The sequence below is a fragment of the Vidua macroura genome, chromosome 3, assembly GCF_024509145.1.
Source record: "Vidua macroura isolate BioBank_ID:100142 chromosome 3, ASM2450914v1, whole genome shotgun sequence".
Lineage (NCBI taxonomy): Eukaryota > Metazoa > Chordata > Aves > Passeriformes > Viduidae > Vidua > Vidua macroura.
Window position 1 is genome coordinate 39,021,046 of NC_071573.1, and position 27,113 is coordinate 39,048,158.

At 46.6% G+C, this 27,113-nt stretch overlaps 1 protein-coding gene across 1 annotated transcript; it reads right to left on the reverse strand.

Moving 5' to 3' along the window:
* Positions 1-1,219: 1,219 nt before the first annotated feature.
* ANAPC1 (anaphase promoting complex subunit 1) lies at positions 1,220-26,625 on the reverse strand. The gene is made up of 47 exons (XM_053972512.1): positions 26,309-26,625; positions 25,368-25,529; positions 25,189-25,240; positions 24,157-24,266; positions 23,919-24,001; positions 23,026-23,099; positions 22,644-22,789; positions 21,793-22,013; positions 20,957-21,166; positions 20,578-20,673; positions 20,239-20,329; positions 20,084-20,149; positions 19,794-19,931; positions 19,311-19,451; positions 19,020-19,080; positions 18,544-18,731; positions 18,064-18,138; positions 17,659-17,924; positions 17,359-17,450; positions 16,915-17,063; positions 15,883-15,961; positions 15,768-15,804; positions 15,605-15,675; positions 15,313-15,491; positions 13,167-13,393; positions 11,951-12,069; positions 11,311-11,582; positions 10,591-10,825; positions 9,769-9,860; positions 9,495-9,629; positions 9,294-9,376; positions 9,101-9,179; positions 8,731-8,805; positions 8,138-8,214; positions 7,858-7,948; positions 7,711-7,764; positions 7,254-7,447; positions 6,947-7,033; positions 6,431-6,548; positions 5,587-5,664; positions 5,207-5,274; positions 4,118-4,256; positions 3,450-3,536; positions 2,927-3,022; positions 2,575-2,773; positions 1,979-2,113; positions 1,220-1,499 (listed from the first exon to the last, which is right to left on the reverse strand). Exons 1-47 carry the CDS (start codon positions 26,519-26,521, stop codon positions 1,384-1,386), a joined length of 5,856 nt encoding a protein of 1,951 aa, XP_053828487.1. The 5' UTR covers positions 26,522-26,625; the 3' UTR covers positions 1,220-1,383.
* Positions 26,626-27,113: the final 488 nt, after the last annotated feature.

Here is a 27,113-nt window from a genome sequence, read left to right on the forward strand (position 1 = left end):
GTGAAATGAATCCTCACCTTCCAGCTTGCCCGGCCACAAGGCAGCATCACCCTCAGAATGCGGGATAAACCCCATGAATCCATCGGGACAGCAAGAGGATTTAGGACACCTCCAGGTGTCTCAGCTTTCCACCCCAAATCCAGCATTTGGATTTTCGGCTCTTTGTCTAAGTGAGATAAAGCCGGAGGCTCATTCTGGGGCTGGGGTAGAGGCTTGAGGAGGCAAAAAAAGTATATGTCCTTGAAAAAGTCGTGGGGAATTTAATTCCCCATCCCCAAAGTGTTTGAGGCCAGTGTTGGATGAGGCTCTAAGGAAGGTGTCCCTGGCCATGGTCTTTAAGGTCCTTTCCAACCCAAACCATTCCAGGATGCCATGAAATCCCACTGTAATTCCCTCTGGAAAATTACCTTCCCATTTCCTCAGTTTAGAAGGAACTTCCCTGAGCTGCACCCACCTCCTAGGGGAAGGAACAGCCAGGATTGCCCCATGAGATGAGACCTCCTGGCTCCTCTGATTTCCCATCTGTTCATGGGTTCATTGAATTCACATAAGGAAAGTGCTTGTGGAATAGGTGTGACAAATTAAATTAATTAAACTGTTTTTATTAAATTAGAGAAGTTTCTGAACAGCTTAAAAAAAAAGGGATGAAGGTTGGAATTTGGCACAGGCTCTGCCTCCTTCAAGCAATTGGAAAACCTCAGTTAATACAAAATAAATTCGTTTTTTATAAGAATCAGGTTTGTATCATTTCCCTGCTTTTGTTCTCTTTTTAATCACTCCTGGTTATCCTCCTCCCTCCACTTGACGCTTTGCAAAATCCTTGAGGATTTGGGAAAAAACAGGGAGAAATTGGCACAAATCCCACAGGATTAAATTTGGAACCACAATAATCAGAATCCAAGCCTTTGGCTCTGGCTGAGTAATCCCTCAACCTCTGGCCGCTTTTTATGGTATAATTCTATGTGTTTGGTGACAAATTAAGGATCTGCTCTGCCCGGAACCAACAAGGAATGAGCCCTGCTCCACGTTCATCCAGGGGGATACACAAGGAGGAAGGGAACACAAAGTGTTTAAACCAGGAATTATTTCCATTGTCTAGAAATAAGACCTACCACAAGCAAAGGATCCACCACAAAGCAAAGCCAAGGAAAGACATCATTCCCAGCCAAGGGAATCTTTCCCAAATTCCCCACAAAAACCACACATTTGCAAACAAACCTTTGTTACAAAAGTAAATTTATTGTAACCTCACTTTTATAGCTTTTTTTTTTAATTCCTCATAACAATTTATAAATAACTCCTGGTTGTGGTTGCCACAGCTAGGGGTGAATCTGGTGTTTGGGAAGGTACAAAAAGAAGGAGATTTTGGGAAGTTTGGTGGGACTACAGCACCATGGCCTGGGGATTCCCGAGGAGCAGCGGAGCCAGGCGCAGGAGTGCCCGCACGGGCACGTGCAGCCTCCGCAGCTTCAGCAGCAGCTCCGAGAAGTTCCTGCTCCCTAAAAACATCCAAAGCAAAGGAAAATGGTGTAAAAATGAGCAAAGATTTGCCCAAAATTGGAGGGAGAAGCTCCAGAGAGCTCTGGAGGTGTCATCCTATGGATCTGTTTGTTGTGTGCTGGATGGAAAGTAAAGTTCTACAAGAGATCTCAAATATCTTTTAAAAGAGATCCCAAATCCAGGAAGAAGGAAAACACAGAAGAAAAGAACACCCAGAAAAGAGGTGTGTAACATGCCCAGACACAGCAATTTGTGGCTGGCACAGGATTCCTGGGATAAGCCCCTGACCCCTCATGGATGTGGTGACATTTCTGCCCCAGCCCTAAGCAAGGAACAGAGCTCCCAAAATTAAGGTCCAGTTGCCTTTCTTTTCCCTTAGTAACCTCAGGACTAGCATATTCCCAGGCTGCTGGAGGGCAAGGAAAAGCTGCCCAGTGAAAGGATCCAGGATTTCCCCAAATCCCAGTTCCAGACTCACCTTCCAAGCCTCCAGCTGCCAGCTGTCCTGGTGTGGGCACAGAATGGTAAATCAGGAAGCATGCCAGCACACTCAGCTGGGATTCCTCTGGAGCTTGCCCGCTCAGGTAGGAATGCAGGGACACGTCCCCTCCAGCTGCAAGGCAAAAGGAATACTTTTGTTGACATTTGGGAAGCAGGATTTCCACAGATAAATCCCACTGAAGTGTCCACTCCCCACAGAAGGTGGGCTGGGAGGTTGCTTTATGACCTCCTTCCTTCTGCCATGGTCACCCTGCTGTGGTCACTGTCTGCTTTTGCCCTGGGAAAATTCTCCCTGTGCAAGATGAGGAAGGAATTTTCTCTGGGAAACATCACATTCCCTGCTAAAAACCTCCACCACTCCAGGCAAACACAATTCTCCAGGCAATGTTCCACACCAAACTGAAAATGCCCTCCCTTCCCTCATCAGTTTTCCATACTTTTGAGGCAAAAATCAACCTGGATCAGCAAGACAAGAATCAGGTGAGCAACAGGGGATGGAAAGAGATGGTCTTTAAGGTCCCTTCCAACCCAAACCATTTCAGGATTCCAACTGGAATTGAAATTCCTCTTTACCTTGAAGCCACTGATCCAAGGTATTATCTATGGTGCACTTCATCACTGGCAGGAATTCGGAGTTCATGAAGAGCCCTCGGGTTGGATTTCTGCTCATCCTCTCCTGGTGGCTCCGGGAGCTGAAGAATTCCAGCACCAGCTTCATCTGCCACAGCTCAAAGGTCTCAGACATTTCCCGCCTTTCCAGCCTCCTCACGGCCTGGCAGCGGGAATTGGAGCAGGAATGAAACAGAAAGTTAATGACTCCTCAACCCCTGCCCTCCTTCCTCTGGAAAAGCACATGGAATGGCCACTATTTGCCCCCAGAAAGTGGGAAAAAGGGTTGTTTCCAACAGGAACAGGAGTTTCCTACTTGGTCGATGGCGATGTACGTGGGCAGCATCTCCGGATTCTCCTGGGTCACACACTCGTAAAGGATGGAGGAGAAAAGATCCAGGATTTCCTGTTTCTGAGGAAAGACAGGTGTCAGGCACAATTTATTCCAGATTCCTGCCTCCATTGAAGTTAATCCATGCAGTGGCATCACAGGAATTTGGGATAATTAATGATACCACTTGACTTCTTCCTTGGGATAATTAAACTGGGTTTTATGCCCGCCCTTAAATAATTTTTAAAGAAATTCCATATAAAACACCTTCTGTGACTTCCCCTAAAAGCTTCATGGCTCTCTGGATTTGTTAAATACATTCGTCAAGGAATGGGACAAAAAATCCCAGTATCAAACCAACAGGAATCAGAGTTGTATTACACAACATCCTGCAGGATATCCCCTGTTCCTGCTGATTGCAGGGCTAAATTCTGCTCTAGAGTTTAAGGCAGGTTTTCCCTACTTCTTACCCATGGAATAAGTGTTGGTCCACACCAACGCTTCTTACCTGGCCCATGTTCACAGTCGGTTTGCAAAAATAATCAGCGAAGGAAAAGAGAGCGGGATCGGAAGTGAAAGCAGAAATTGCTTCTGGCTGGAAAAAAAAGGGATTAAAACACATCCCTAAAATGAACTTTTTGAATTTGTGCACAAAGATAACAACAGCTGATTTCCAAAGTGTCCAGAACACAAAGGAGAAAACTGGAACCCACACCAAAGGTTGGAATCCATGTCTAAAGGTTGGACTCAATGATCTAAAAGTTGGACTCAATTTAAAGGCTAGACTAGATGATCTAAAGGTTGGACTCAGTGATCTAAAATTTAGATTCAATGATCTAAAGGTCGGACTCCATGATCTAAAGGCTGAATTAAATCTAAAAGTTGGATTCCATGATCTCAAGGTTGGATTCCATGATCTCAAGGTTGGACTCCATAACCTAAAGGTTGGACTCCATAACCTAAAGGTTGGACTCCATAACCTAAAGGTTGGACTCCATGACCTTGGAGGACTTTTCCACCCTAAATGATTGCATTGTCAAGCACTTCATGGGCAGGACAAGTCTAACATTCGTGAACACTCATGGTAGATGCACCTACACCTGGCTGTCCTGTGAAAACCACCAGAATTCCCTCCCTCAGCAGTATTCCTGGCAGGAACTACCCTAGGAGCAGTACCTTGAACGCCCGTGCTTCGGAATTACGGTGGGTGACAGTCTGTGCCAGGAGGCTGCGCCAGCCCATGGGATCCTCCTTGTAGGAGAGCTGCCCAGCTCGGAGCTTCACGTACAGGATGCCACCCTTGGAAAGGATTGACCTGGAATGGCACAACGGGGCCGATTTACGGAATCGGTTCAAAGAGAGGAAATTCAGGCTGGGTATTGGGAAGGAATTCTTCCCTGCGAGGGCAGGGAGGCCCTGGCACAGGACACCCAGAGAAGCTGTGGCTGCCCCATCCCTGGAAGTGTCCAAGGCCAGGTTGGACAGGGCTTGGAGGAACCTGGGGTAGTGGAAGGTGTCCCTGCCCATGGCAGCGGTGGCACTGGGTGATCCTTAAATGCCTTCCAACCCAAAGCATACTGTACAAATGGACTGAGCTTAATTTAATCCTTCCAGCTGACAAGAGGACAATCAATGATTGGACTCATTATCTTGGAGGTCTTTCCCAACCTAAATGATTCTGGGATTGATTAATGGCAAGTAAATGACCTAAAAGCACCACGTTACTGAGCAAAGACTGAGCTTCTTTCTCCCACCCCTCACTGGGGAGTGCAAAGATGAGAACGATTCCCTGCCCCCCTCCGATCCTGTGTTCCGGTAAAATCTCTGGTTCCCACAGCTGCCCCCCATGTTTTGAACATGTCACGAGGGCAGGTGGCACTTTGTGACATGGGGTGACACGAGAAAAATCATTTCACAGGGCAGTAACAATCCCCAACAGTCTGGGAAACGTGATATCACCACCACTCAAAACCAAACCAAAACCATGAGTTGTAGCTGCTCTCTGGTGCCTCCATCCTACTACCAGTCTCTGTGGGTTTTACTATCAGGTTTTCCCCGAACCTGTTTTTTTGCATGAATTATTCACCTCAATGGGTGAAACCCAACTCTGCAGTTTCTTTCTTCCCCTCTAAAGTGCAGTCAGATGCACAACAGTGACTTGATGAAACCCAGGGTTCAACCCAGAGCTGTGGGAGGGTTTAAAAAAAAACATGCAATACGATTACTACGAGGTCATGATTCAGTTGGGCATTAAAAAACACTTACTGGAGATGAGTCGTTCCCTTGCTTAAATCTATTAATAATTCCCAGTACCGGGGGCCCTTCACTCTGATCTGTCAATAGAAACATTTTATTACTAAATATAACCAGAATAATTTAATTAAGAGGTTTCTACTGTTTTTTTTTCTGGGCTGTTTCATAGTGTTGCCCACACAGAAAATTCAGGAGGAGGTTTGTGTCTCCTGCAGGGAATTTCCTGCTGCATCAGATCTTGGAAGATCTTGATCAAGACAGAAGACAGGAATCATAATGGGGCAATGCTGTCCAGAGTCAGGCTACGGAATCAAAAACCATCAGATCTCAGCTCTTGAGATTTGTGACACAAAATCCAGGTGATTTTCCATTAAAACAGAAATTTCCTCTACCTGCTTCAGTAAGTGGAGCTCTGGGAGAAGCGTGGGTGCCATCAGCTCCTCAGTGGCCTCCCCGTACCACTGTGTGCCCTGCAAAACATCATGGGAGCTACAGGTTAGAAAAGCTCATTCCCATGGGAAAAGGAAGGAAAAGGGCATCTCATGGGGAACAACTGCCCTGGCACCAGGCAGGGGGTTCTGTTCCTAAGTAAACACAGGACTCATGTCAGGATACATGGACTTGCCAAGCCATTTTTCCATGGATGGATGCATGAACACCTAACGCTGGGCAAGGCTGAAACGTGAAGGTTTGGGAAGCAAGCTGTGATGGGAACATGGAGAACTCTTTGCCAGAATCACAGAGATGCACCTCGTCCCTCTAAATAAATTCCAATAAATCAATTCTGAGCATCTCCCTTCTCCCATATAAAATAAATCCCACAGAAAGCACTTCCCTGAAGGACACCTGACGGAAGCACCAAGGAGAAACATCAAGTTGCTTATCTCAGAATTAGGAGAAGGCCTGGAAAACCACAAATACTTCCAGCCACCTCTGAGCCTTTGGAAATCCCTCTGAAGAGGAAGAAGAGCCTGGGTCAGACAGGACACCCTTCCTTGCCTGTTTGAAGACTCTGATGACTCTCCCTGTCCTCCCTTCTGCTCTCCGGGTGCCACCAAAGCACACCTGAGGTGTGAGTGGGTTGAGCCCAACCCTTCACTTATTTGTGCAGAATTCACCTCGTCTCCACCACAGCTTGAAACCAAACCCAAGACTGGAGACCACTCCAATGAAAATTGGGATAAATCCGAGTGTTTGGTCATCCCACAGCTCTTCACGGCCTCCCAGCCAAGTTACCTTGTAGGTGACCTCTATGAGGGCGTAGCAGGGAGTGTTGGTATCCACGTCCACAGGAGTGAGGAGCCTGGGCTCAGCCGCCAGCACATACAGGTGACGCAGAGCCTGCAGGTGGTACCTGGGGTGGGAACCAGGAGCTCAGCATGGGCTAGGAATGATCCCAGACACCCAGTTCCAGCTCCACACCCAAATACAGCTCGTGTAGCCATGGTATTGGTTAATCAACAGAACAGGGCTTAATGGAGCAGAACCAAAAGTAATTAACGGTCATAAATGGACAGATCTTCCACAAAAATCTTTCCAGCTGAGCAAACTGGAGCAGCCACATCACAGGAGCACAGCAGAGCTGATGTTTCCTCACTGATCAAAGATCCCTACCACTGTCACTTACTTCTTCCATTTCCCACTTTTTTAACGGACAACATCCAGAAATTGATTTTTGGTAAAAATCCATCATTTGTCTTTTGTAAGGAGATGGTTCAGCTGAAGGAAATGGGATCCCCATGAAAGCCTTACCGATTGTCCGTGCTGTGAACAGGGAAGTGAGGATAAAGAGCACAGAGAAGAGCAGCAATGGAGGAGTTGGAAGTGCTCAGGGAATATCTGTAGGAAAAAAACAACATTGTCCTTTAGTTTTCCTTCTAAAAAACACAGGAGGCCAAAATATTTTGGAGGCATGAGGAAAGGAATTTCCAAAAGTGCACAAAGACAACAAGACTTTCTCTTCCAACAGAAGACACCTTTATGCATCCATATATTTTAAAAAAGGAAATGGAGGAAATGGAAATAAGGCTGAGATCTGCCTTTGGAAAAGGCCCATTACCTTCCTCCTCCCAGGAAGAGGAGCCCCAAAGCCATGTGGTGAGCCAGGTGGAAGCCGTAGTTCATCTCTCCCCCTGTCTTCTTGTGCATGAAACGGCAAAGCTGGAGCACTTTGAGGTTCCCAGAGCCGGCCATCACCATGGCCAGGGCCAGGAGAAGGACACTCAGGCACGTTTCCAGGTTATAGTGACCTGTCTTCAAGCACAACAGAGAGGTTTCATCACAATTCCATGGCCAACAGCACATTCCAGGTGGGATGACCCACCACTTTCTACCCCGGAGCTTGAAAACCACATTTCCAAGAAGGAGGGAGAGCCAACAAAGTCCTTAAGTGATTTGCAGCTCTGCCACATCCTATATATCATGTGTAATCCAGGAAATTAAAAGGGCTGGGGTTTTTCCCATTGAGGTTTTGCTGAGGGTCACACAAAGCCATCTTTTTGCTTGGAAGAACTTACAATGGATGCTGTTGGAGCCGACAAGCACTTCAGGAAATCCGTGGCATATTTGTACTAGAAAGAAAAGGAATGCCCAGTGAATATGGATCCAAAAGATGAGTGACAGCTCCCTGGGAAGTGAATGCAATCAAATAACTCTCCTCTTACCAGGCACTGAAATGCTGCCAGATTTTCTGACCCGGCGAAACGAAATCCCAGGGATAAACATGCTCCAGCGATGATGTAGACATGAGCTTGCCTAAGGAACAACAGAAACAGGAAATGACTAAATGTTCCTCTTCTCTTCATCTGAATATACAGCACAAACTCCTTCATCCCTTAAAAATAAAAGGGAAGACTCATCCTTTATAGGATATCCCATATAAAAAGACTCTCCTTTACAGGACAGTAAAATACCCTAGGAGGACATTTTTGGGATGTTACTCACGCCAGTGTTTCCAAGCTCAGGTCTTCAGATGAAGGCAGCTCTGTTGCATGAAGAGAGATAATGTTCTCTCTTATGATCTGTAAAAAGCAGGAAAGGAAAATAAATCCAAGGGAAAACTGATGACTAACTGAAACTCTGGCCATCAAGAGTTCATAAGCAATACCAAACAGATCTAAGGGAAGGAAAAGCTGTTTTTTCCCCAACAGAAACCATCAGCATCCTGTAGTTCTCATAGGTATTGAGCTAATTTGGTCTTAAAAATTCCATACAATCACTGATTCCACTGTTGGGAAGTTATTCCTAATGCTCAAGTCCATGCAGCAGTTTTGGACCTGGCAATGCAGGGAAATGTTTAATCCCTTCCTTTCCCTGACATCATTTTGTGTCTGGAACAATCCTGTCTCTCCTCAATCATCTCCTTTCCAGTCCCTAGTGCTCCTAAAATCCAGGGATCCCAGGGGACAGTCACCTTGGTCATGTTAATGCTCATTTCCTTGTGCTCCTGACATGACTATGGAAATACCCACATGGAAAACAATCCAGGGAGGTGTAAAATTGAGAAGCAAACACACTACACATAAACAAACACCTACCTGAGGCACATTGCTGTTGACCCATTTGGAATTGGGCAGGATGTCATCCCACAAAATCAGGCATCGAGCCAGAGTCTGGAAAAAGGAAAAAAAAAACAAATAATGAAGGAGAAAAATTATCTATGGAATTGGTAAAAGCTATAAAATACACCGAAAAATTCAATGTAACATTCCCCATAAATTGTGTCTTTCATCTATTAATCCCTAAATTCTGTCTCCATGACAACGAAGCTGCCACACTACAAGGAGGAATTGTTGGAAGGAGTGAGTTTAGCTGGGAAGCAAAGGATTCTGGATGATGGGCATGTTGGGCTGGAATTCCTAAATATCATTTAAATAGACTGAGGAATGAACCCAAGGAAAATCTTACCCTCAACAAAAGGAATTCTGGTTTGACAAAGTCCAGCAGATACATGGTATCCGGTGCTTTGAGCCAGTCAGCAATGGATCTGCAGGGCATGGCAAAAGAAAAGGGTTTTCAGGTCACATTCCAGCAATTCCAAACCTCAGCAGAGCCAACACTAGGGCAGTTTAACCCTGCAGGAATTCTCAAGGAATTCAACCTGTTGTTGGTCTTCAGGTAGATCATGGCAAGTGCAAGGGTGGCACCTGGACACGTCACATCCACGTTGATGGTGTCTCCTTCCTGGGAAAACACAATGAACACTTTCCACAGGTTCACTTGGAAGGGAATGATGCTCCCAAAGTCATGGAGATACCTCCCAGACTTCCAACTTAAATGAGCCAGCACTGGCACCACGTACCTTGATTTGGTAACTGGGAGATTTGTGCTTCTCTCTGTGCATTCCTGCCTGGAATCTCCTGTGTCCCCCCACCATGTACTGGTAGAGCTGCTCAGGAACATTGAGGTCTGACATCCCAATCAGGTTACTGCCATGCTAAGGAATGGAAAGGAGGAAAACATGGAAGTGCCTTCCTCTAGGAGAAAAACCCACAGGCAGCTGGGAGCCAAGGATAGAACATGCCTTGGAATGCCATCCCAATGGATAATGAGTCTCCTAATTGCAGCTGACTTACCCCAAGGCACACCATTCCCAAGGCCAGCCCTGCTGCCAGGGAATAGGACTCTCTGTCTGTGCAATATTCCATTTCTGGGCCGGGGGGACGCCCTGGAGAAACCAAACCAACAAAATTAACTTTTGGAAATTTCAGCTTATTGCTTAATTCCTACTGAAAGGAGAAAAAAAATATCTGTCCCTCCTTAGGGAAGTCCTCAGTGGAATGACAAGGAGCTGGCAGTTCATCCATCCACTCCCAAATAGCAACTCCCTCCTACATGTTATGGTTGGAGTTTAGAGCCATGGTGAAAATGCCAAGTTTAACTGAGGATACTTTGAGATCCTGAACCAATCAAAATGCTGTTGCTAAAAAAGGATTGCACATATCCAATTTCCAGAAACAGAACAATTTCACCCTTAAAATTTATCCCATTCCCTGTTTAATAAACCACACAGTCTCCAAGTACAGTCCCATGTAAACATGGGGAAAAGCTGTTACAAATTAATTCAGAATGAGAGCACAAGTGAGATCATAAATCTGCTGTTCACATCATCTCTTAGGGCCTAGTGGTTAAAAACCTTTAAAATTCCAAACAGGGGAATTTAGGACACCAAATTTCCAGGTGGAAGAAGTAGGAACAGTAATGATGCTGCCCTATTTCTTTTCTTAAATCCAGTGACTTTCCTTTTTATGCTGCACAAGCTCTCAGGAGGGACCATGAGGTTTGGAAAAATGGGAAGAAAACGTGGTGGGAAGGTGCCAACGCTACAACTCCCAACTCCCTGGTGCACACTGCAACTATCCCAGCCCTCATCCTGTTTTTCCAGTGTCGGCACCCACCTATCTCAGCCAGCAGCACCTCGGCAGTGTGCCTGTGGGCAGTGCCCTGGTAGACCAGGCCTATCCCGACCACAGCAGCCACCTGGACATTGTGGGGGACATCCAGCTCTGTGGAGGTGGGCGGCAGCAGGGCGGGGATATGGATGCTCAGCAGGCGGGTGATGGCCATGTCCATGGTGCCCAGCTTGGCAGCGGAGACGCCGAGCAGAAGCCCGATACTCGTCATCTCGTGGCCCTGGGTAAGGGGACAAGGAGCAGTGAGGCACATCAAGGAATGGGAAAACCCCTGTCCCAGTGTTCCAGTGGCCTATCCCAATGAGCTGTGCACCGGGTGAAAAGAAAAGGGTGGTAAAACTGCAGAAAATCTTTGAATGGCAATGGAGGTTCCTCATTCTGCGGAACCCCAGAATATTTAGGATTGGAAGGGACCTCTGGAGACAGGTGGGTTTGGAACAGAGTTTATTCAGAGGCTACATGCCCTCCCTGGACAGCCAGTTCTCTACCACTTCCTTGGAAAGAACTCCTTCCCCACATTGATAAAGGATCCTTCCAACCCAAACCATGCACCACGACCATAATGAAGCAACTCAGACACTCTCCCACACCAGGAAACTTCCAATGCAGAAGTTCAAAGAAACCTTCCTTCCTTGTTTTCCTTGTTTTGCCTAAAGAATCCAATCTCACCGGGATCTGGCTCTTGGATGTGCCAGAAGGCCTCACCTTTGTTAGGTAGTCATGGATGTTGAGGGTGGCCAGCTTGGTGAGGTGCCCATTGAGGCCCAGGGCCATGAGGAACCCCGCGTACTCATTGGCCAGCTCGGCAATTTTGGGCTTGTTGTAGACGATCCAGGAGGAGTCGATCTGGGAAGCGGGAGCGATCTTCAGGCCGGCGGCGACCCCGTTGTGGAAGCTGGCCCAGCAGGCCATGTTGGGGGGCACATCGATGTTCCCGCTGTTCAGATCCACAGTGGTGTTCCTTGGAGGAGCACGGCCTGCCATGGGAGAGAGGATAACAATAGTCAGGAAAAGCCAAGCTCTTCATCCAGTGCCAAGTGAGGGAACAGTTCCGATCCAAGAATGTTCAGGAATGTCAGGCCAGCCCTTTGCAGGATCTCCATCCTCTATGACCCCAGCAATGTTTAGAATAATTTTTCCACTTTTCTCTCCTTCTGTACCTAATAAAAGGTTTCACTGGCCCTGACCATTCAAGAAGGATCTTCCACCATTCTAGATGGCAGATTCAAAGCCCAAAGGAACTGCTTCCTCACAAAATCCATACTTGAGCTGTAATGGGATAACAGCTGGAAGAAAGCCCATCCAGCTCTGGGATGGACTGGGAAGGAACCCCTGATCAACATACCAGTAAGGTTCAGCTTAGGGATGGGCAGCTGCTCCGTTGGCACAGGATGATAGGAGAATAGGGTGAACATTCCTCGTCCAACTGGGAGCGCCATGGTTCGCTGGCACAGCTGCAGCAACCTGGTGGAGAGGTGAATCCAAAACCATATGGAAAATTTTCCCAAATATAAATGACCTACAAACAACAGGCACTGGACAGAACCATTTTCCCCTCACTGTGACTCCTTCCTTCTCCTTTTGAACAAAATCTTTGGTCCTTACAAGGTTCATCTCCAAGATACTTTTTAGCTGTTGGAACCTGGCACTATTTTTCCCTTAAATCTGGTTCAATAAATCCATTCCACGAACACTTCCCAGTCATGCTGGAAGTGAGGTGAGAGGAGAAAGTCATGGTTGCCCTGTGGGATCCTGCTATGAGTAGTGATAACACCGAGTAATAACCCATGTACAGAGGTGATAAGGTGCTTCCAAGAATGCTCACCACAGTTCTCTATGATTTAGTCTGGAAACGCTTTCTAAACTCGTTAGATTACTCAGCTCCCTAGGTCAGACTCAGAACATGTCGCATGGTAATGGTGTTCTCAGGTTTGCTTTAATTTAGTTTTAATTTAGTTTTTAAATAAGAGGTTTTTAACCGCCCCCAAAAGTGAATAAAGCAGGACAGGGATAGTCGAGGCCACTGGACAGAGGTTTCAAAGGAATGGGATGGGACAGTGAATGTGCTTTCTGTGCAATTGCAAGGTCTCCTGTCTCAAGACCAGCCTATCACAAAGGGTTCTCCAGCTTTAGACAGGGCATAGATAGTTTGGTCTCTACAGAGTAGGTCCTGCTTATATTTCACGTTTTTTGGGCAGAAGAAAGTGCTACAAAATCCCTTCAACCTCAACTGACCTCAATGTGCTGTTTGTCCTTCCCAAGAGCCCCCTACTCCAACACAGCAGAGCTTTGATCCACAGAACTCCAAAGACTTGGATTATGATTTCTTTTTTTAATGAGATTCTGAGCCTCCAAAAATATCCCCACAACCTTTCAGCTGAATGAAATACTGGGAAATAGAAACAGCTGGAAATGGAGAAATTTCCAAGGCCACACTGGATGGGGCTTCGAGCAACCTGGGATAGTGGAATGGCCATGGCAGAGGTTGGAATGAGATGAGCTTTAAGGTCCTTCCAAACCCAACCCAACCCAAGCTATTCCATGCTTCCAGGATTCCTTACCTGTTTTCCTTCTCTTCGATGTACTCATGGTCACTGGCTTCAGGCATCTGCACCACGTTGACCCGGACAGGCCGGGCGCTCTGGAGGAGCCTCCGCACCTCCTGTACCCTCAGGTCCTCGCTCCAGATCAGGGACATCACCTCCTCGTTCATGTCGTTCATGCCATCCTCATCCTCCTCCAACTCGGCTGCCGACGGAATATCTGAGGACAGCACCGTGCCCACGGACTGCAAGGGAAAGGGAAAAGACAGTTCCAGGTGGGGAAACTGTCAGGAAGGCACCACAACCTGAACTCACCCAGCACAATGATGGGTCTGTACACAGAAGGGACAGACACATCAATGGAGGGTCACAGCACTCCTATGCTCCTTACAGGAATTTAAAGGCCTGGAGGATATCTGAAGATGGAAATCAAGTACTTTTGCACAACCAAATGGGATAAGTAACTAAAGACAAGAGGGTATGACACCTCAAATGCATTGAGGAGGTGACGTGTGATGAAGTTTTTGTCCTTTCAAAATACTTCCTTGTTTTGGAGCAGTTGTAGGAAGGGGTTTTCCTTTCCCCATTTACTCCATCAGCCCAGTTTGTGATTATCCCAGTTCGTGATCAGCCCAACCAGAACTGCTGTTCTGCAGATTCTGCTCCAAACCCTGTTATTTTTCAAAGCATCGATGTTTTCACACATCCATTTGGATTCCTTCCACAACCACCTTGGAAAAGCAAATTACCCATTAAAACAAACAGCCTGCACAGTAGAAAACCCCAAATTTCCTCACTATCAGAAATCTTGGGATTCATCACAGCACCAGAATGGTTTTGGAACTTCCACACATGAACAGAAAAGCACCAAAGCTTAGGAGCACTTCTGGAAAACCCTTTTTCCATGCAAGATTTAAGAAATGCTTTTCTAAAACTCTGCTCTCCTGTTTGCTCACATCACACAAGTGATGAGGGGACCTAAAGGGAACAGATCTTCCTGTGGTTCTCTGGGAACATGTGGCCCCAGGAAGGTGAGTAAATGAAGAGATGATGAATGAAACTCAATTTCTTCTGGTAAATCCACACTCAATCTCAACACACAACTGCACCACCCAGAGCAGCAGCGTCTGTTCTGAAACAGGAAACTCCACCCTGCCCTCCTGAGAAATGACAAACAATTTGGGGTTTGAAGCTCACTTTGGCCTTTTAAGGTCACATCAATTTGAGGCATTATTATAAAGTCAGTGATAAAATCAAATTCATCATAATTTTTGATGATTTGTGAGGGTTTCGGTTGGGCACAGCATCCACCAGCAGCAAACAAAAAGGATTTTTTGTGGGATGGCAGTGGGGCTCGACCTGGAGTTAATTAACCTTTCTGCCAAATTAATTACAGCTTTGATATGCAATTAGTCATAAAGCCTTTGTTGCAGAAAACTGGAATAACTTTAATATCCCTTCCAAAGCTGAGACAGCAAAAAAGGATCATGACGAAGATGGACTTGAGATTTCAATTCCAATTCCTGACTTTGGAAAAGGCTCCAATCTTCTGCCAAGACGGGGTTTTATGTCAGCCTTAAGACGATTTTTGGCTTTCGACAAAGGACATTTCAGTGAGATACAGTTCCTGGGGATGCTGGTGATAGCCACCATCAGAAGAAAATGTTGAAGAGAAAAACACCACACTGTTTTTTTTTAATTATTTTACCTTAGGATACAAATAACTAAAACCTTTTGTGGGGAAAAAAGAGAAATATGGCAAGTGTATTTCCAAATCTAGTTCTTCTAGTGGAAAGGAGGATGCTGGCCATGCCAACACAATGAGCCTCTGACAAATACCCACTTCCTTCTCCTTCTGCCATGGTTTCATGGCAGAGCCCCGGGAGAAAGCGCCAAAGATTGGGAGGAGGAGGAATACAATAGTTCTGGAGGCAAAACTTTTGTCTAAAATTTAAAATGTGATTTATTTTGTGAGTTAAATGTGAGTTTTCCCAGCTATCCATGATTATCCATCGCTGCTGGATGCTGGTTTTCACACCAAAACCCTTGTACATGTAAAGCCTCCATTTTGTTGCCCTCCATTTGGGAATTAAGCTGGAAATTCCTGAGCCACGTGCTCTGCCCAAACCCTGGGATTGGGAAATCCCTTTGTGGCCATACTCACGGATTTTCCCTTCTGCAGGCTCCCCTCCCAGGCCTGTTTGGACAAATCCTGGCGGCCGATAAGGAGGCAAACGGCTTCCGGCCAGTCCGAGGCCGGCTGCTCCCGGCACTGGTAGATGGCATCTCGGATGGGAAGGGCCACACCAAAGGGAAGAGATTCCAGATCCCTCAAGGTGAAACCTTAAAATTAGGGAGGGGAAAAACCCCAAATAAGTGCTATGAATCCCACACAAAGAGTGTTTCCCATTATCCAAGCACATGGTTATTTGGGAATGTTGTTGTTCCTCTCTTACCAACACTGGTAATCCAAAGGACCAATTTTTCAGCCAGGCTGGAAACAGAAGTGCTGGATTTGAAATTGCACCTGGAAAATTAAGGAGAAACCAATAAAAGCTCATCCAGAAGTCAGCAGGAAGTAACAAACTCAATAAAACAACACCAAAAAAGTTTCCATACCGATTGTCATCCTGCTCCATCTGCTGCTTCCGTTGGCCTAGGAAAAACAAGGCCACGTTAATTCCATGTTTTCCAAACTTGAGGCACTCCCAGGACTGAGTCAAAGTATCCTTACCTGATGTGATCTTGTACAAATAATGGGAGGCTTCATTCAGCACAGCGCTCTCGTCCCCAAGGATATACAGAGCCACACTCTGGGGAGGAGAGACACCAAAAAAAAGTCATTTTGGGGCTGATATTCCTTTCCTTCCCATAAAAACAGGCAGGAAATAACTGGAATACAACCTCAGAAGTGGGGCAGGTGTATTGTGGGAAAAAGGAGACTGAAACAACTGAACTACACCAAACTTTTAAGCTTTAAATTTTGTGGCAATGCACTGAATTTTCCCTCATTGCCCCAGAGATAAAAGATAAATATCTTCCCAACAGAAAAACATGTTCCCAGTTATCCTTCTTGTGTTTCTCACATTCCATTTCTCCTGCAGGACACACATATTGTTTGTAGACACCCTTTTCCACTTGGTCTCCTCCACATCTTGGATATTTTGTGAAGGTTCCATGTGAAAAACTGTTGGGTCCAGCCAGCAAAATCCAAGCAATCGGTCACTATATTTTGACAGTTCTGGGAAAAATCACAACCAGGTAAAATGATTTTGTGGGCTTTATGAAGATCTTTTAACTCTGAGCTCTGCAAGGGCAGATCAGGCAGAGAGAGGAAGAAAATAGATCCTGTTTTTTTCTCCCTGTTTTTCTCCTTAGGCACCTCAGGCTTGACACCTCTGCTCCCAGCTGGAAGGGTTTTCCCACCAATGAGTAAGGAAGTGCTGCTGACTGGGAGATACCATCAGCACGCACAGGACTAAGTACTGATGTTGAGGCATGCCCAAGGAGAAAATTGGGGAATTCTCATTCCCAAAATACAGATAATTCCAAATTCTATCATTACTTTGCACAAACCACAGAAAAACACAGAAGTGGGGAAGCTACTCAGCTCCAATATGTCAGTAAATGAAACCTCTGTTATTTCACCCTCCTTTAGGGATGGTTCACTCCCAGGAAATTCAGCAGCAGGGAGCAAACCCTGCCCACAGGGCAGTGCTGACAGAACAAGGCACATTCCCTGTATTCCCTGTCCCCCAGTACTCACCACTACCACCAGTTTGCTCCTTTCACAGATCCCTGGTAAGTAGGGATAAGGCTGCACTCCCTCTCCCTTCAGGCAGGAACTAAGCCACTGGAAGATACTTGGAGGCTCAGCAGAAAAAAAGGAGGGATGGAGCATGAAACCTGTTTGGACTTAAGATGAACAGCAAAGACCATGAGCTCAGGGAAAAGGCACAAGAATTCCTCACCATTCCCAATTCCTCCAGTATTTCCTTCAACAACACAAATCCAGCATTTCCCCACAAAATGTTATAGATCCCTCCTGTCAGATGGGATTTTATGACAGGAATGAAAACTCAAGGCATCTAGTTAAGGAAGAAAAATTATCTTAAAGGAATAAGCAGGGGATAATCATCCAGAATGAGGGGAATGTTAAAAATAAAGGGACTATCCAAATATCCTGGAATAGCCAAAGGCTTAAACTCACACTGGTCAATTATGCAGGTCTGCCTGGAGGTTTTGACAAGGGTTGGGTAGTCCCTGTAGTAATAATCCATGTAAGTTTCCAGTTTCAAATCCCTGGAATGAGAGAGGGGAGTCACAGACTGGGAAAAAATCATTCCAACCTCCTGGATGCTACCTTTGGGCAGTTGCTGCTACTGGGGAAGAATTTGGAGCCATGGAACAAATAGGAAAGGTTTTAAATATTCCTTTCCTTCAAATACAGGGCAAGTTTGCTCCAGTTGGGGCAATCCCATCAAAAGAAACAATTTTCCAGTGGGAATACCTGGCCAGCTGAACCAGGAGAACCACGAGGGAGCGGAGTCCTTCTCCCATCAGACTGTTCAGTTTGAGCTCTTCGTAGATGAGGTGGAGAACAAAGAAAATGGCAGGAATGTGGGAGAAAAGGAGGGTGGAGGAATCCAAACTGAGGCTCTGGGAAAAGTCGTCCTTGGAAGCCGAAACTTCCAGAGGGTCCAGGCGCAGAGCTTTGGCAACGGGATGAGACTCGAAATTCCTGTGGTAGTCAGAGCTCAGCAGATATTCCCAGTCCTAGAGCAAAGAAATAAGAAAGAAAGACAGAGGATCCATGGTGAACATAATTTCCAGAAAGGTAATTCCAAAGCACTGTTACAGAGGAATTTTTTCCCTGAAAACCAATCCAAATATAACTGAGGGAATCACTTCTTACCTCATCTGACCCAGTTTCTGATGGCCTTGCCTTCTTTGGAGCAATGACCGGAGAGAGTGATCCTTCAAAATCGAGCTGCAACAAATTAAAGAAAAATAAATAAAAATAAAACAAATAGAAAAATAAATAAAAGCAGCTGAGGACTGAAATTCCCAAGGTTTTCAAGGTGAATCACAACATCTGAACTCAAGCCAAGTAGGACATGATGCTGCTTGAGGTACTTTTGGATTTGCTGAACAAACCCCAGAAATACAAAATCCTCTTTAGGGAACGACAATCTGAGTTGTGACCTGTGTTTAAACTCAGAATGGATTTAATATGGATGAGATTAACCAAATTTAATACAGCAGTGTTAGGTGCTGAGCTGGAATCAAATCTTCATAATTTATTTTTATAATAAGCACCTTGCAAATGTAGCTCATGATAAAGACAGAGTAAAACAGGCCTAAAAAATTAGAAGTGAAGAATGAATTTGCTCACATTCCGTGTCCAGCAGAGTCTCTCAGTATTGTATCCCATCATGTTCATGAGACAGGTGACAAATAAATTCCACTCTGAGTGGTAGCTGGGCCCTCCTGGGGCATTGTAGGCGTTGTACCACTTCACCAACATCTGCACAGCTGTTTCCTTGGGCAGGATGCCTTTCACCCCCTGCAGGCACCTTTTCACTATTGGAAAAGAAGGAAATCATCCACCAGCTCTGGTTTCCTGGGATTTGCTTCATCAGTGGTGGAAATCTCCACAGGATCCTCTTGTTGGACCTGCTTTTAACTCCAAATAAAGCCACAAAACTCCCAACAGCTCTTCCTTGAGTTGAGCACAAATCCTCCAATATGGAACAAAAATAAGGAAAAATACTCATTTTTTTGCTCATTACTGAAACCAGTCATGTCTGAACTGGCATCTCAGCCCTTCCCCAAGCAAAGCAAAAGCCACCTAAAGCTTTGGAATCCTACCTAATTCCGAGGTGGCGATTTCAGGAATACTGATCCGAACCATGGTGTTATTGCTGAGCTCCTGGAAAATCCAACAAAAGTGGAAATAAATCAGGAAATGCATCAAGAGCAGTTGATCTTCTATCAACTCAGAATTCCTTAGTGGGTGAGGATATTCCCAAATCCTGACTTTTGCTACATTAAGATGTGGAATTCAGGTGCCAGCTCTGTGAAACACTGGAAATCTTGGAATTATCTTGAAATAATCTTTGTTATCAAAATTGTTACCCCAAATGACAGGGAAATACCTACTAAAGTTACTCTGTTGTGGACAGGATCCCTCAGAGCTTGGATGAAAGTCCCAAGCTGCTGGAAAGTGCAGTCCTCAACGTAGGGGGAGTCGTGGAGCTTGGAAGAATCCCTTAATTCTGGAACTGGTGACAAAAGCACGCTCTGGAAAGTGGGAAAAATTAGCCCATTTTAGAGTTCAAATTGAAGTGGAATTCAAAATTAAAGTGGATCTGAGCAAAGAACAGCTATAATCATTGGGTTTGAAGGTTTGAAGTACTAACAAGAATCTTAGAAACTACTATAAATCTTTCTAATCCCTGCCTTGGAAATTTTATGGCAAATTGAAATAAATAAACAGAGCAGCACCACAGAAATCTTCTTTAAACACAGTTTATTCAGAAGATTTACAAAACAAGAAGGAAAAGGATTCAACTCCAAAAGACACCTTGGAAGATAAAAAACCACCGATCATTACAACAAAAGGAATATTTCCTTATTTGTTACCTCTTCCAGGGGCCCCAGGTGATTGTTCAAAGGCTTGGATGGAGTACTGACACTATCCAAGGGAGTGCTTGGCCGAGGCATTGGGTTGGACATTGTCAGGGATGGAGCAGGAAGTCCAGGAATAAAAACCTTTCCCACCTTTTTGGTGGAAAAAGTAAACAAAAAGTTAAGTTTTTGTCTAAAAATAACCCCCACAAAAAATATTTAATTGTTCCATTAATGCCATGGATGCTTCAGGACTCCCTTTTCAGCACCACACATAAATTAGGGATGGGAAAGGTGTCACTTACCCGAACCACTCCAGAATAAAGCACCAGATTCCCACTGCCTTCCAGAACCAGCAGTGTATCAATTCCCTGGAATAATCAAGCATCACATTCAGCCCCTTGTGTTTAATTAAGAAGGCAACAGCTGCATGACAAGGACATTCCACAGGTAACAATACCTCCACTGGAGCCGCATCCTTTGCTGGAATATTGGTGACAGATCCAAAGATCAGCTGAGATTTATCATTGCTCTCTTGGAATTTTACACACCTAGGGATTAGGGAGAACAGGAAATATAAAAGGTTTGTCCTCGGTATTGTTACAAAAAGAAAACACAGACTTCCAACAGTGCAGTGAATTTTTTGTGGGTTTTGTGGTTCCTTCCTCCTTTTCCTTGCTTTGCCCAAAATAAATCAACTTATTTTTAATTTTCTAGTTAATTAAAACCCCTGATGTACTTCCAGCTAGGAATTTCTGGAGTGCTTCTCCTGGTTCACATGTCCCCAAGGAATGCTCACCTTAGCTGGAGCTGGGATTCCACCAAAAAGCAGAGGAATTTCTGCCCACAAAGGTCAGTGGAAATGAACACATTGGATGCCTGGGAATTCTTCTCTCTGGAAAAGAGACACAAGGACCAGGTTAGAACCTGCTTTGCTTGGAGACTCCATGAAACCATTCAGAAAGCTTGGAATAACACATCAGGGAAAACTGGCCCGAGTGCTCAGTTCTCCGCAAGGGAGCCAGGCACTTAGGGAGCATCATTTCCCAAAAAAATCAGGGAGTGCAAGTCCATGAAGACTCCAAGATGGCTCCAACTGCAGAAAAAAACACTCAAATAAGCTGTGATTTCACTTTAATTCCTGCTTCCCAACTTTCATCCCCAGAAAACCACCTGACCTCATGTTTGGGACTGTTTCTGTCCACAGGTGGTCGATGCAGAGCTCAGGAACGATCAGCTCTGTCTCTGGCATGAGGAAGGAGTCATTGGAAATGGAATTCGGGGAATGGGTAACGCTGGGTCTCCTTGGGGACTGGGCACTGCTGGAAAAGTTGAACCTCTGCACTCCAGAGAAGGAATGGACTCCCAGGGCTGGGGAATAGGAGCGGCTGCAGGCAGAGACAGGATATGGATGAGAAAAGTATCTTCAAAATCATGGAAAAATCAGATACTGATGCAGACAAAAAGTGGATCTTCAAAACTGGGATAGAATTAGAGACTTTGTATATTGCTGAAAAGTGGATCCTCAAAATCAGGAAGAATCCCAGGGAGCTCATCCACTGACTTTAGAATCCAATCAAACCCTAAACCAGGAACTAGCTCACTGTTGATTTCCTTTAGTTTTCTAGCACAGGAAAACAATTCTCTATTTTCCTGGCATCTCTGTCCAAATCTAATAGATGAGCTTTCAAAAGGATTTCAGATGGTCCATTCCATCAAAAATCCCTCCCAAACTCTTCCCTCTAATTTCTTTAGAGAAGTCAGCCCAAAACACTCATGGAACTTAAACATCCTGCAGACATTCCTTGATCCGTGACAGAGCAGCCTCCTTGGCTCTGGCACAGGCACTACCCTCCTGTTCTATTGGGATAATGGCACAGGAAGGGCATTCCAAGGGAAATCTCAGGTGCTGCAACTCAAGAGGCACCTGAGCCTTGGATGGAAAGAGAGAGACCAAAATGTGTCCATGCTATTCCATAGCTCCCATCCTTTGGGATTTGCTGGGGATGCCCACCTCAAAGCAGCCATGTTGGAGATGGTGGGAGAGCGGGATTGCAGGTTGGGAGAGGAGCTGGATCTGCTCTGGCTGTGGATGGACGAGTAGTTCTGGAAAGGGGAGCCCCCAGGGGAGTCTCCTTTGGAGAAGCTCCGGAGATGTGCAGTCAGGGAGCTGCTGGTGGCCATGTGCTGGGGGGTGCCCCCCTGCTCTGGGAATTTCAGCACCAGGCTCTGCTCCTGGGAGGAAAACCAATGGCATGTGTGCAAGGACAGCCAGGGAGCGGCTCTTCCAACAGCTTTTCCCATCAGTTACATGTTACAAATTCATGCTCAGCCTACAGAGTTAATCCCATCAACCCTACTCTTCCACTCCCACAGAAACTGCTCCAATGGTTTTCACAAAATCACAGGATTTGGTTGGAAAAGACCTTAATGCCCAGCCAGTTCCACCTTCTGCCATGGGAACACCCTCCTCTATCCCAAGTTGGTTCGAGCACTGTCCAATCTGGAACATTTCCAGGAATGGAGCAGCCACAGATTCTCTGCGAAACTCTGCCACTGCTTCACAACCCTCACTGTCAAAGTTTTCATGGCACTAAGTTACTTTCCACTTTTCTTAAGACTTCTGGTCCAATGTATGGAGTAATATGTTAATAACAATCCATGACCATCACCACCCCATGATCTCCCTGCTCCAGGCAAATCCATGGAAAAAACTTCCAAAAAACCAAAAGAACCAGCCCCACCAAACATCTTACTCTTATAAATGAAACAAATCCCAAATCCCAGGCATTCCTAACAAACATAAGGGCATGGAAATGCACACAGCTATTTTCCAGGGATCTTTATTCCCCAGGGAATGTGTACCTCTGGCTTGACTCTCCTGAGGGCCCAGACTGTGTGTAAGCTCTGCACAGTGTCGTAGGTCATCACAATGGAAGGGTCAGCGCTGAGGAACACGATCCTCAGTGTGTGGTCAGCCACATACTGCACCCTGGACGATCCAAACGCTCCTGGAAAACAGGAATTCATTCCAAAGGATCAGCTCCACAACAATACTATGAGCATTTCCCACACTCCCTTCCTTCCACAATATGGGCTTCTCCCCTGAGCAGCTTCCCTGTTCATGCAGCTACTCTAACTGCATCCTTGGAAGTGACTCTTCCTGAATTTTTTGATACAAGGCATGCTCCAGGGACACACTGGGATTTGCTGCTACCCTGAGGGACTCCAGTGACATCCAATGTACCTCCAGACTTCCAGACGAGAGGGGTGATCTCATCCAAGGGGTGCAGCATGCTGAACATCGTCGGCAAAGGCTCCCTAAGGAAAAGCCAGACAAATCAGAGCCTGGAGTGTGACAGCAGGGACACAGATTCCATCTCCAAAAACTTGTTGGACTGACTGAGTAGACTCAACGTTCAGGATCTCTATTCCTAATCCCAGCTCTTCTGAGGACTAGAGAATCCCAGGGGAAAACCCAAAAGAGTGGATTAAAGCTGCTCATCAGTGCATTGTCCAACTGCTTCCTTTGGGATGCACAGAGGGCTTCCACAGGGGCTGGGAGCCTCAGCCAACAGGGAATGGGATCCCCACTCAGCAGGGAATGGGATCCTCAACAAAGAGGAAACAGGATCCTGAAGCTGAGAGAAAATGTCTTGATGACAATCCCTCAGTGACTCTCCCAGCTGGCCATGACAGCCTGGAATCAATTCCTAGGACAAACCTTAATGGAATCAGGCTGGTGCTTGCCAGATCCTATTCCCGGGACCAGCATTCCCAAATAGTTTTTTAACACTCAGCTTTGAGTGTACTCACTCAGAGTCACTGGGATGGGATAAAAAGACTGGAAGAAGCACATCAATAAAATCCCAGAATGGTTTGGGTAGGAAGGGTTCTTAAAATGATGCCATTTCATTCCCTGCCATGGGCAGGGACACTTCCACTATCCCAGGTTGCTCCAAGCCCCATCCAAGCTGTCCTTGTACACTTCCAGGGAGGGTCAAACATAACTTCCTCCTTTTCCACCCAATTTTACCTTTTCCTATCAGAAACACACAGATCTTTCACCACTGCCCTCCAACTCCTCCATTCCTTATTAGATTATCCAACAGGAAACCACCTAAATTCCTCATCTCATACCTGGGTGGACTTGGAGGCACCTCATGGGAAGAACTGCTGCGCTCAAATAACAACCCATATTTGGTTGGCCAGACATTTGCAACCTATTAAAAAAAATATGGATTTATGGTGGGATAAAAAAAATCAACCATGTGTTGTATTGATGATGTTTGAGAGTCTTAAAGGAAAACAAGATGTTCAGGCTTTTTATGCAGAGCAGGGAAACATAAATGTGGACAAAAAGCATGGCAGAAGTTACCTGGAAAGGCAGAGCAGCGATGTAATCCTTCCCCTCCATGCTGTGCACGTTTATGCAGGAATTCTGCAAAATGCAGATACATTTCTCCACTATTTCCTCATTGCCTGACACTGGAAAGGAAGGAACAAAACAATTACACAGTGAAGTTTCACTCTGTGTCAGACATCCCTTATACACAAAAAGTAAATTCTGACATTTCAAGTCGTGGTGAATGAGCTCCTAGAATGTGACCAGAAAAGGGAGTGGAGCTGTGTTGCCCTGATTTTTAAAAGTGTAAAGTTTTCTTTTATAGTTCTTTTGAAAGTCTTAAAGTTCTCATAAAACTTCTTCAGCCTTCTGATCTGTTTACATATTTCTACTGGAGTTCTCATGCACTGTTCTTGTAAATAATGATTGTTTTGCATTCTTCTTTGTGGGAGGAGAGAATTGATGGACTGTTGGTTTGACCAGTGTGGCTGGAGAGGTGGTAATTCCATCTTCCAATCCATGGTCACCTCTGGAATTCTATAAATATCAGATACTCAAATAAAACGCTCTCTTTTTTGGCCTTTGAACCTGCTGGGCATTTGTGTGCTTACTTTTGTGTCCAATAGTGACAGAGCTGGGAAGGGGCTGGAAAACAAGGACTCCAGACTGGCCGAGAAAGCTCAGTCTGGAGAAAAGAAGGCTTGGGGGAGACCTTCTGGGTCTGCACAACTCCCTGACAAGAGGGTGCAGCCAGGTGGGGGTCAGGCTCTGCTTTCAGGGAACAAGGGACAGGATGAGAGGAAATAGACCCAAGTTGCACCAGGGGAGATTCAGGGTGGATATTGGGAAAATTTCTTCCCCAAGAGTATCCAGCCCTGACACAGGCACAGGGCTATAAAAGCCATGTGGATGTGGCACTTGGGGATGTGGTTTTGTGGTGGCCTTGGCAACAGCTGGACTCAGCGGCCTTCGAGGGCTTTCCCAACCTAAACAATTCCATGATTCCAAACCAAGAGAGCTGAGCTCTGAGCATTTGCCCAGCAGCACAAGAAGCAGGACACTCACCATCAGCTTTTTCCAATTTTTCCTGGGGGATAGTGAAGTCACACCACAAGGCCTGAAATCCAACACAGTATCATTAATTCTCCAGAATGAGCTACTCCCATACAATGTCACCTTTCTCTGTTCCCTGACTGGAAAGGGTCTGTGGATTCTCTCAGTGCCCCTCTCCCACATTTCTGTACCTGCAGGACAGGGCTGTCGACGGTGAATGCCTTGTACACAGAGGATGCTTGGCTTCTGCTGCCCTTGCTCCAGATGACCACGTTGCTCGCCATGTACAGCTCCTCGTCATAGTCCACCTCCTCCCCAACATCACTGATGCCTTTCCTCAGCTGCCAGCTTTCCTGGAAAACGGAGGTTTGTCAAGGAAAAGCCACAAGACCCATGGGTGTGATGATTTTGCCAGTTACAAGGTTCTGGCACAGAGAAGTTGTGGCTGCCCCATCCCTGGAAGTGTCCCAGTCCAGGTTGGATGGGGCTTGGAGCACCCTGGGATAGTGGAAGCTGTCCCTGATCATGACAGGAGGTGAAATGAGATGATCCATAAGATCCCTTCCAACCCAGAAAATCCTGGCATTCCATGGTAAAGGACAATCAGGATCCATTTAGATTTATTTTGATGGAAGCCAGGGAGGAATGGGCAAGGGAGACCCTTTGTAGAGTTCTGAAATTTAGAGTGAACCCCTTGCTCCCTAAACTCCTTCTCAGTGAGGAGCTGGGATATGGATGGATCCAATCTTAGGCTCGATCTCCATCAGAGCTGGGGGTGTTCACCTGGAGAAGAGAAGCCTCCAAGGAGACCTTAAAACCCCTTCCAGTGCCTAAAGGGGCTCCAAGAGAGCTGACTTGGACTTGGACACGAGTCTGGATTGACAGGACAAGGGGAAATGACTTCCTACTGCCAGAGGGCAGGGTTAGATGGGATATTGGGAAGGAATTCTTCCCTGGGAGGATGGTGAGGCCCTGGCACAGGCTGCCCCATCCCTGGAAGTCAAGGCCAGGCTGGAGGAGGTTTGGAGCAACCTGGTCTGATGGAAGGTGTCCCAGCCCACAACGGCGGGCGGGAACCGAATGGGCTTTAAGTTCCCTTCCCTCCCAACCCCCAGCCCAGGAAGGCTCGTACCCGGTGCCGGTCATGGATGGTGACCTCTCGGAGGGAGCCCACGAGCCCTGCGGCGCCGTCGGAAGAGCAGAGCTCCGGCGCGGGCTGGAGCCGCCGCAGCTGCAGGCTCAGGGCGCTCGGGTGCCGCCGGCAATGCTCGCGGCCCCGCGGCGCGAACTCCTGCAGGTCGCCGGCCGCAATCATCGTCGCCCTCTCGTCACAGTGGTCCGACATGGGGCCCCGATATCCACATTATTTCCGGGACGCTCCGGCGGCTCCCGCGGGCACCGGGACGCGTGGGGAGCGGCACCGGCGGCCCCTCACGCGGGCGCGGCCATCTTGACGCTCCCGGCCTGCCCCGCGCGCGCCCGCTCCGTCATGGCCCCGTCTCACGGGCGGCCCGCGCTACTGCCGGGGGAGTGCGGCTGTTCCCGGCGTATCCTGGGGGGATTCCAGTGCTTCTCGGCATATCCTGAGGGGAGACTTCCCCCAAAATGCCGTTTCAGTGCCACAGTCCCGCCGAGCGCCGGCACGGCGGTGCCGGGCGGCAGCGGTTGGTGACTGCTGTCCTCCCATGGTGATTTCCGTCATGGATCGCCCAGCTCACAGCCTGGAGTTGTGCTAGACTGTCTTTAAACTGACGGAGAATACGTTTAGACGGGATATTGGAAAGTAATGCTTCCCTGTGAGGGTGGTGAAGCACTGGAAGAGTTGCCCAGAGAAGCTGTGGCTGCCCTCTGGAAGTGTCCCAGGCCAGGTTGGAGCAACCTGGGATAGTGGAAGGTTTCCCAGCCCATGCCAAGGAACTGGATCATGTTTAAGGTTC

Excerpts from the sequence above, each read along its gene's own strand:
- ANAPC1 (XM_053972512.1), bottom strand. The coding sequence starts at position 26,521 with ATGTCGGACCACTGTGACGAGAGGGCGACGATGATTGCGGCCGGCGAC. Across the intron at positions 24,267-25,188 it reads AAAATTGGAAAAAGCTGATG|TGTCAGGCAATGAGGAAATA; the intron begins GTGAGTGTCCTG and ends CTTCCTTTCCAG. Across the intron at positions 15,492-15,604 it reads CCTTTGGATTACCAGTGTTG|GTTTCACCTTGAGGGATCTG; the intron begins GTAAGAGAGGAA and ends CCTAATTTTAAG.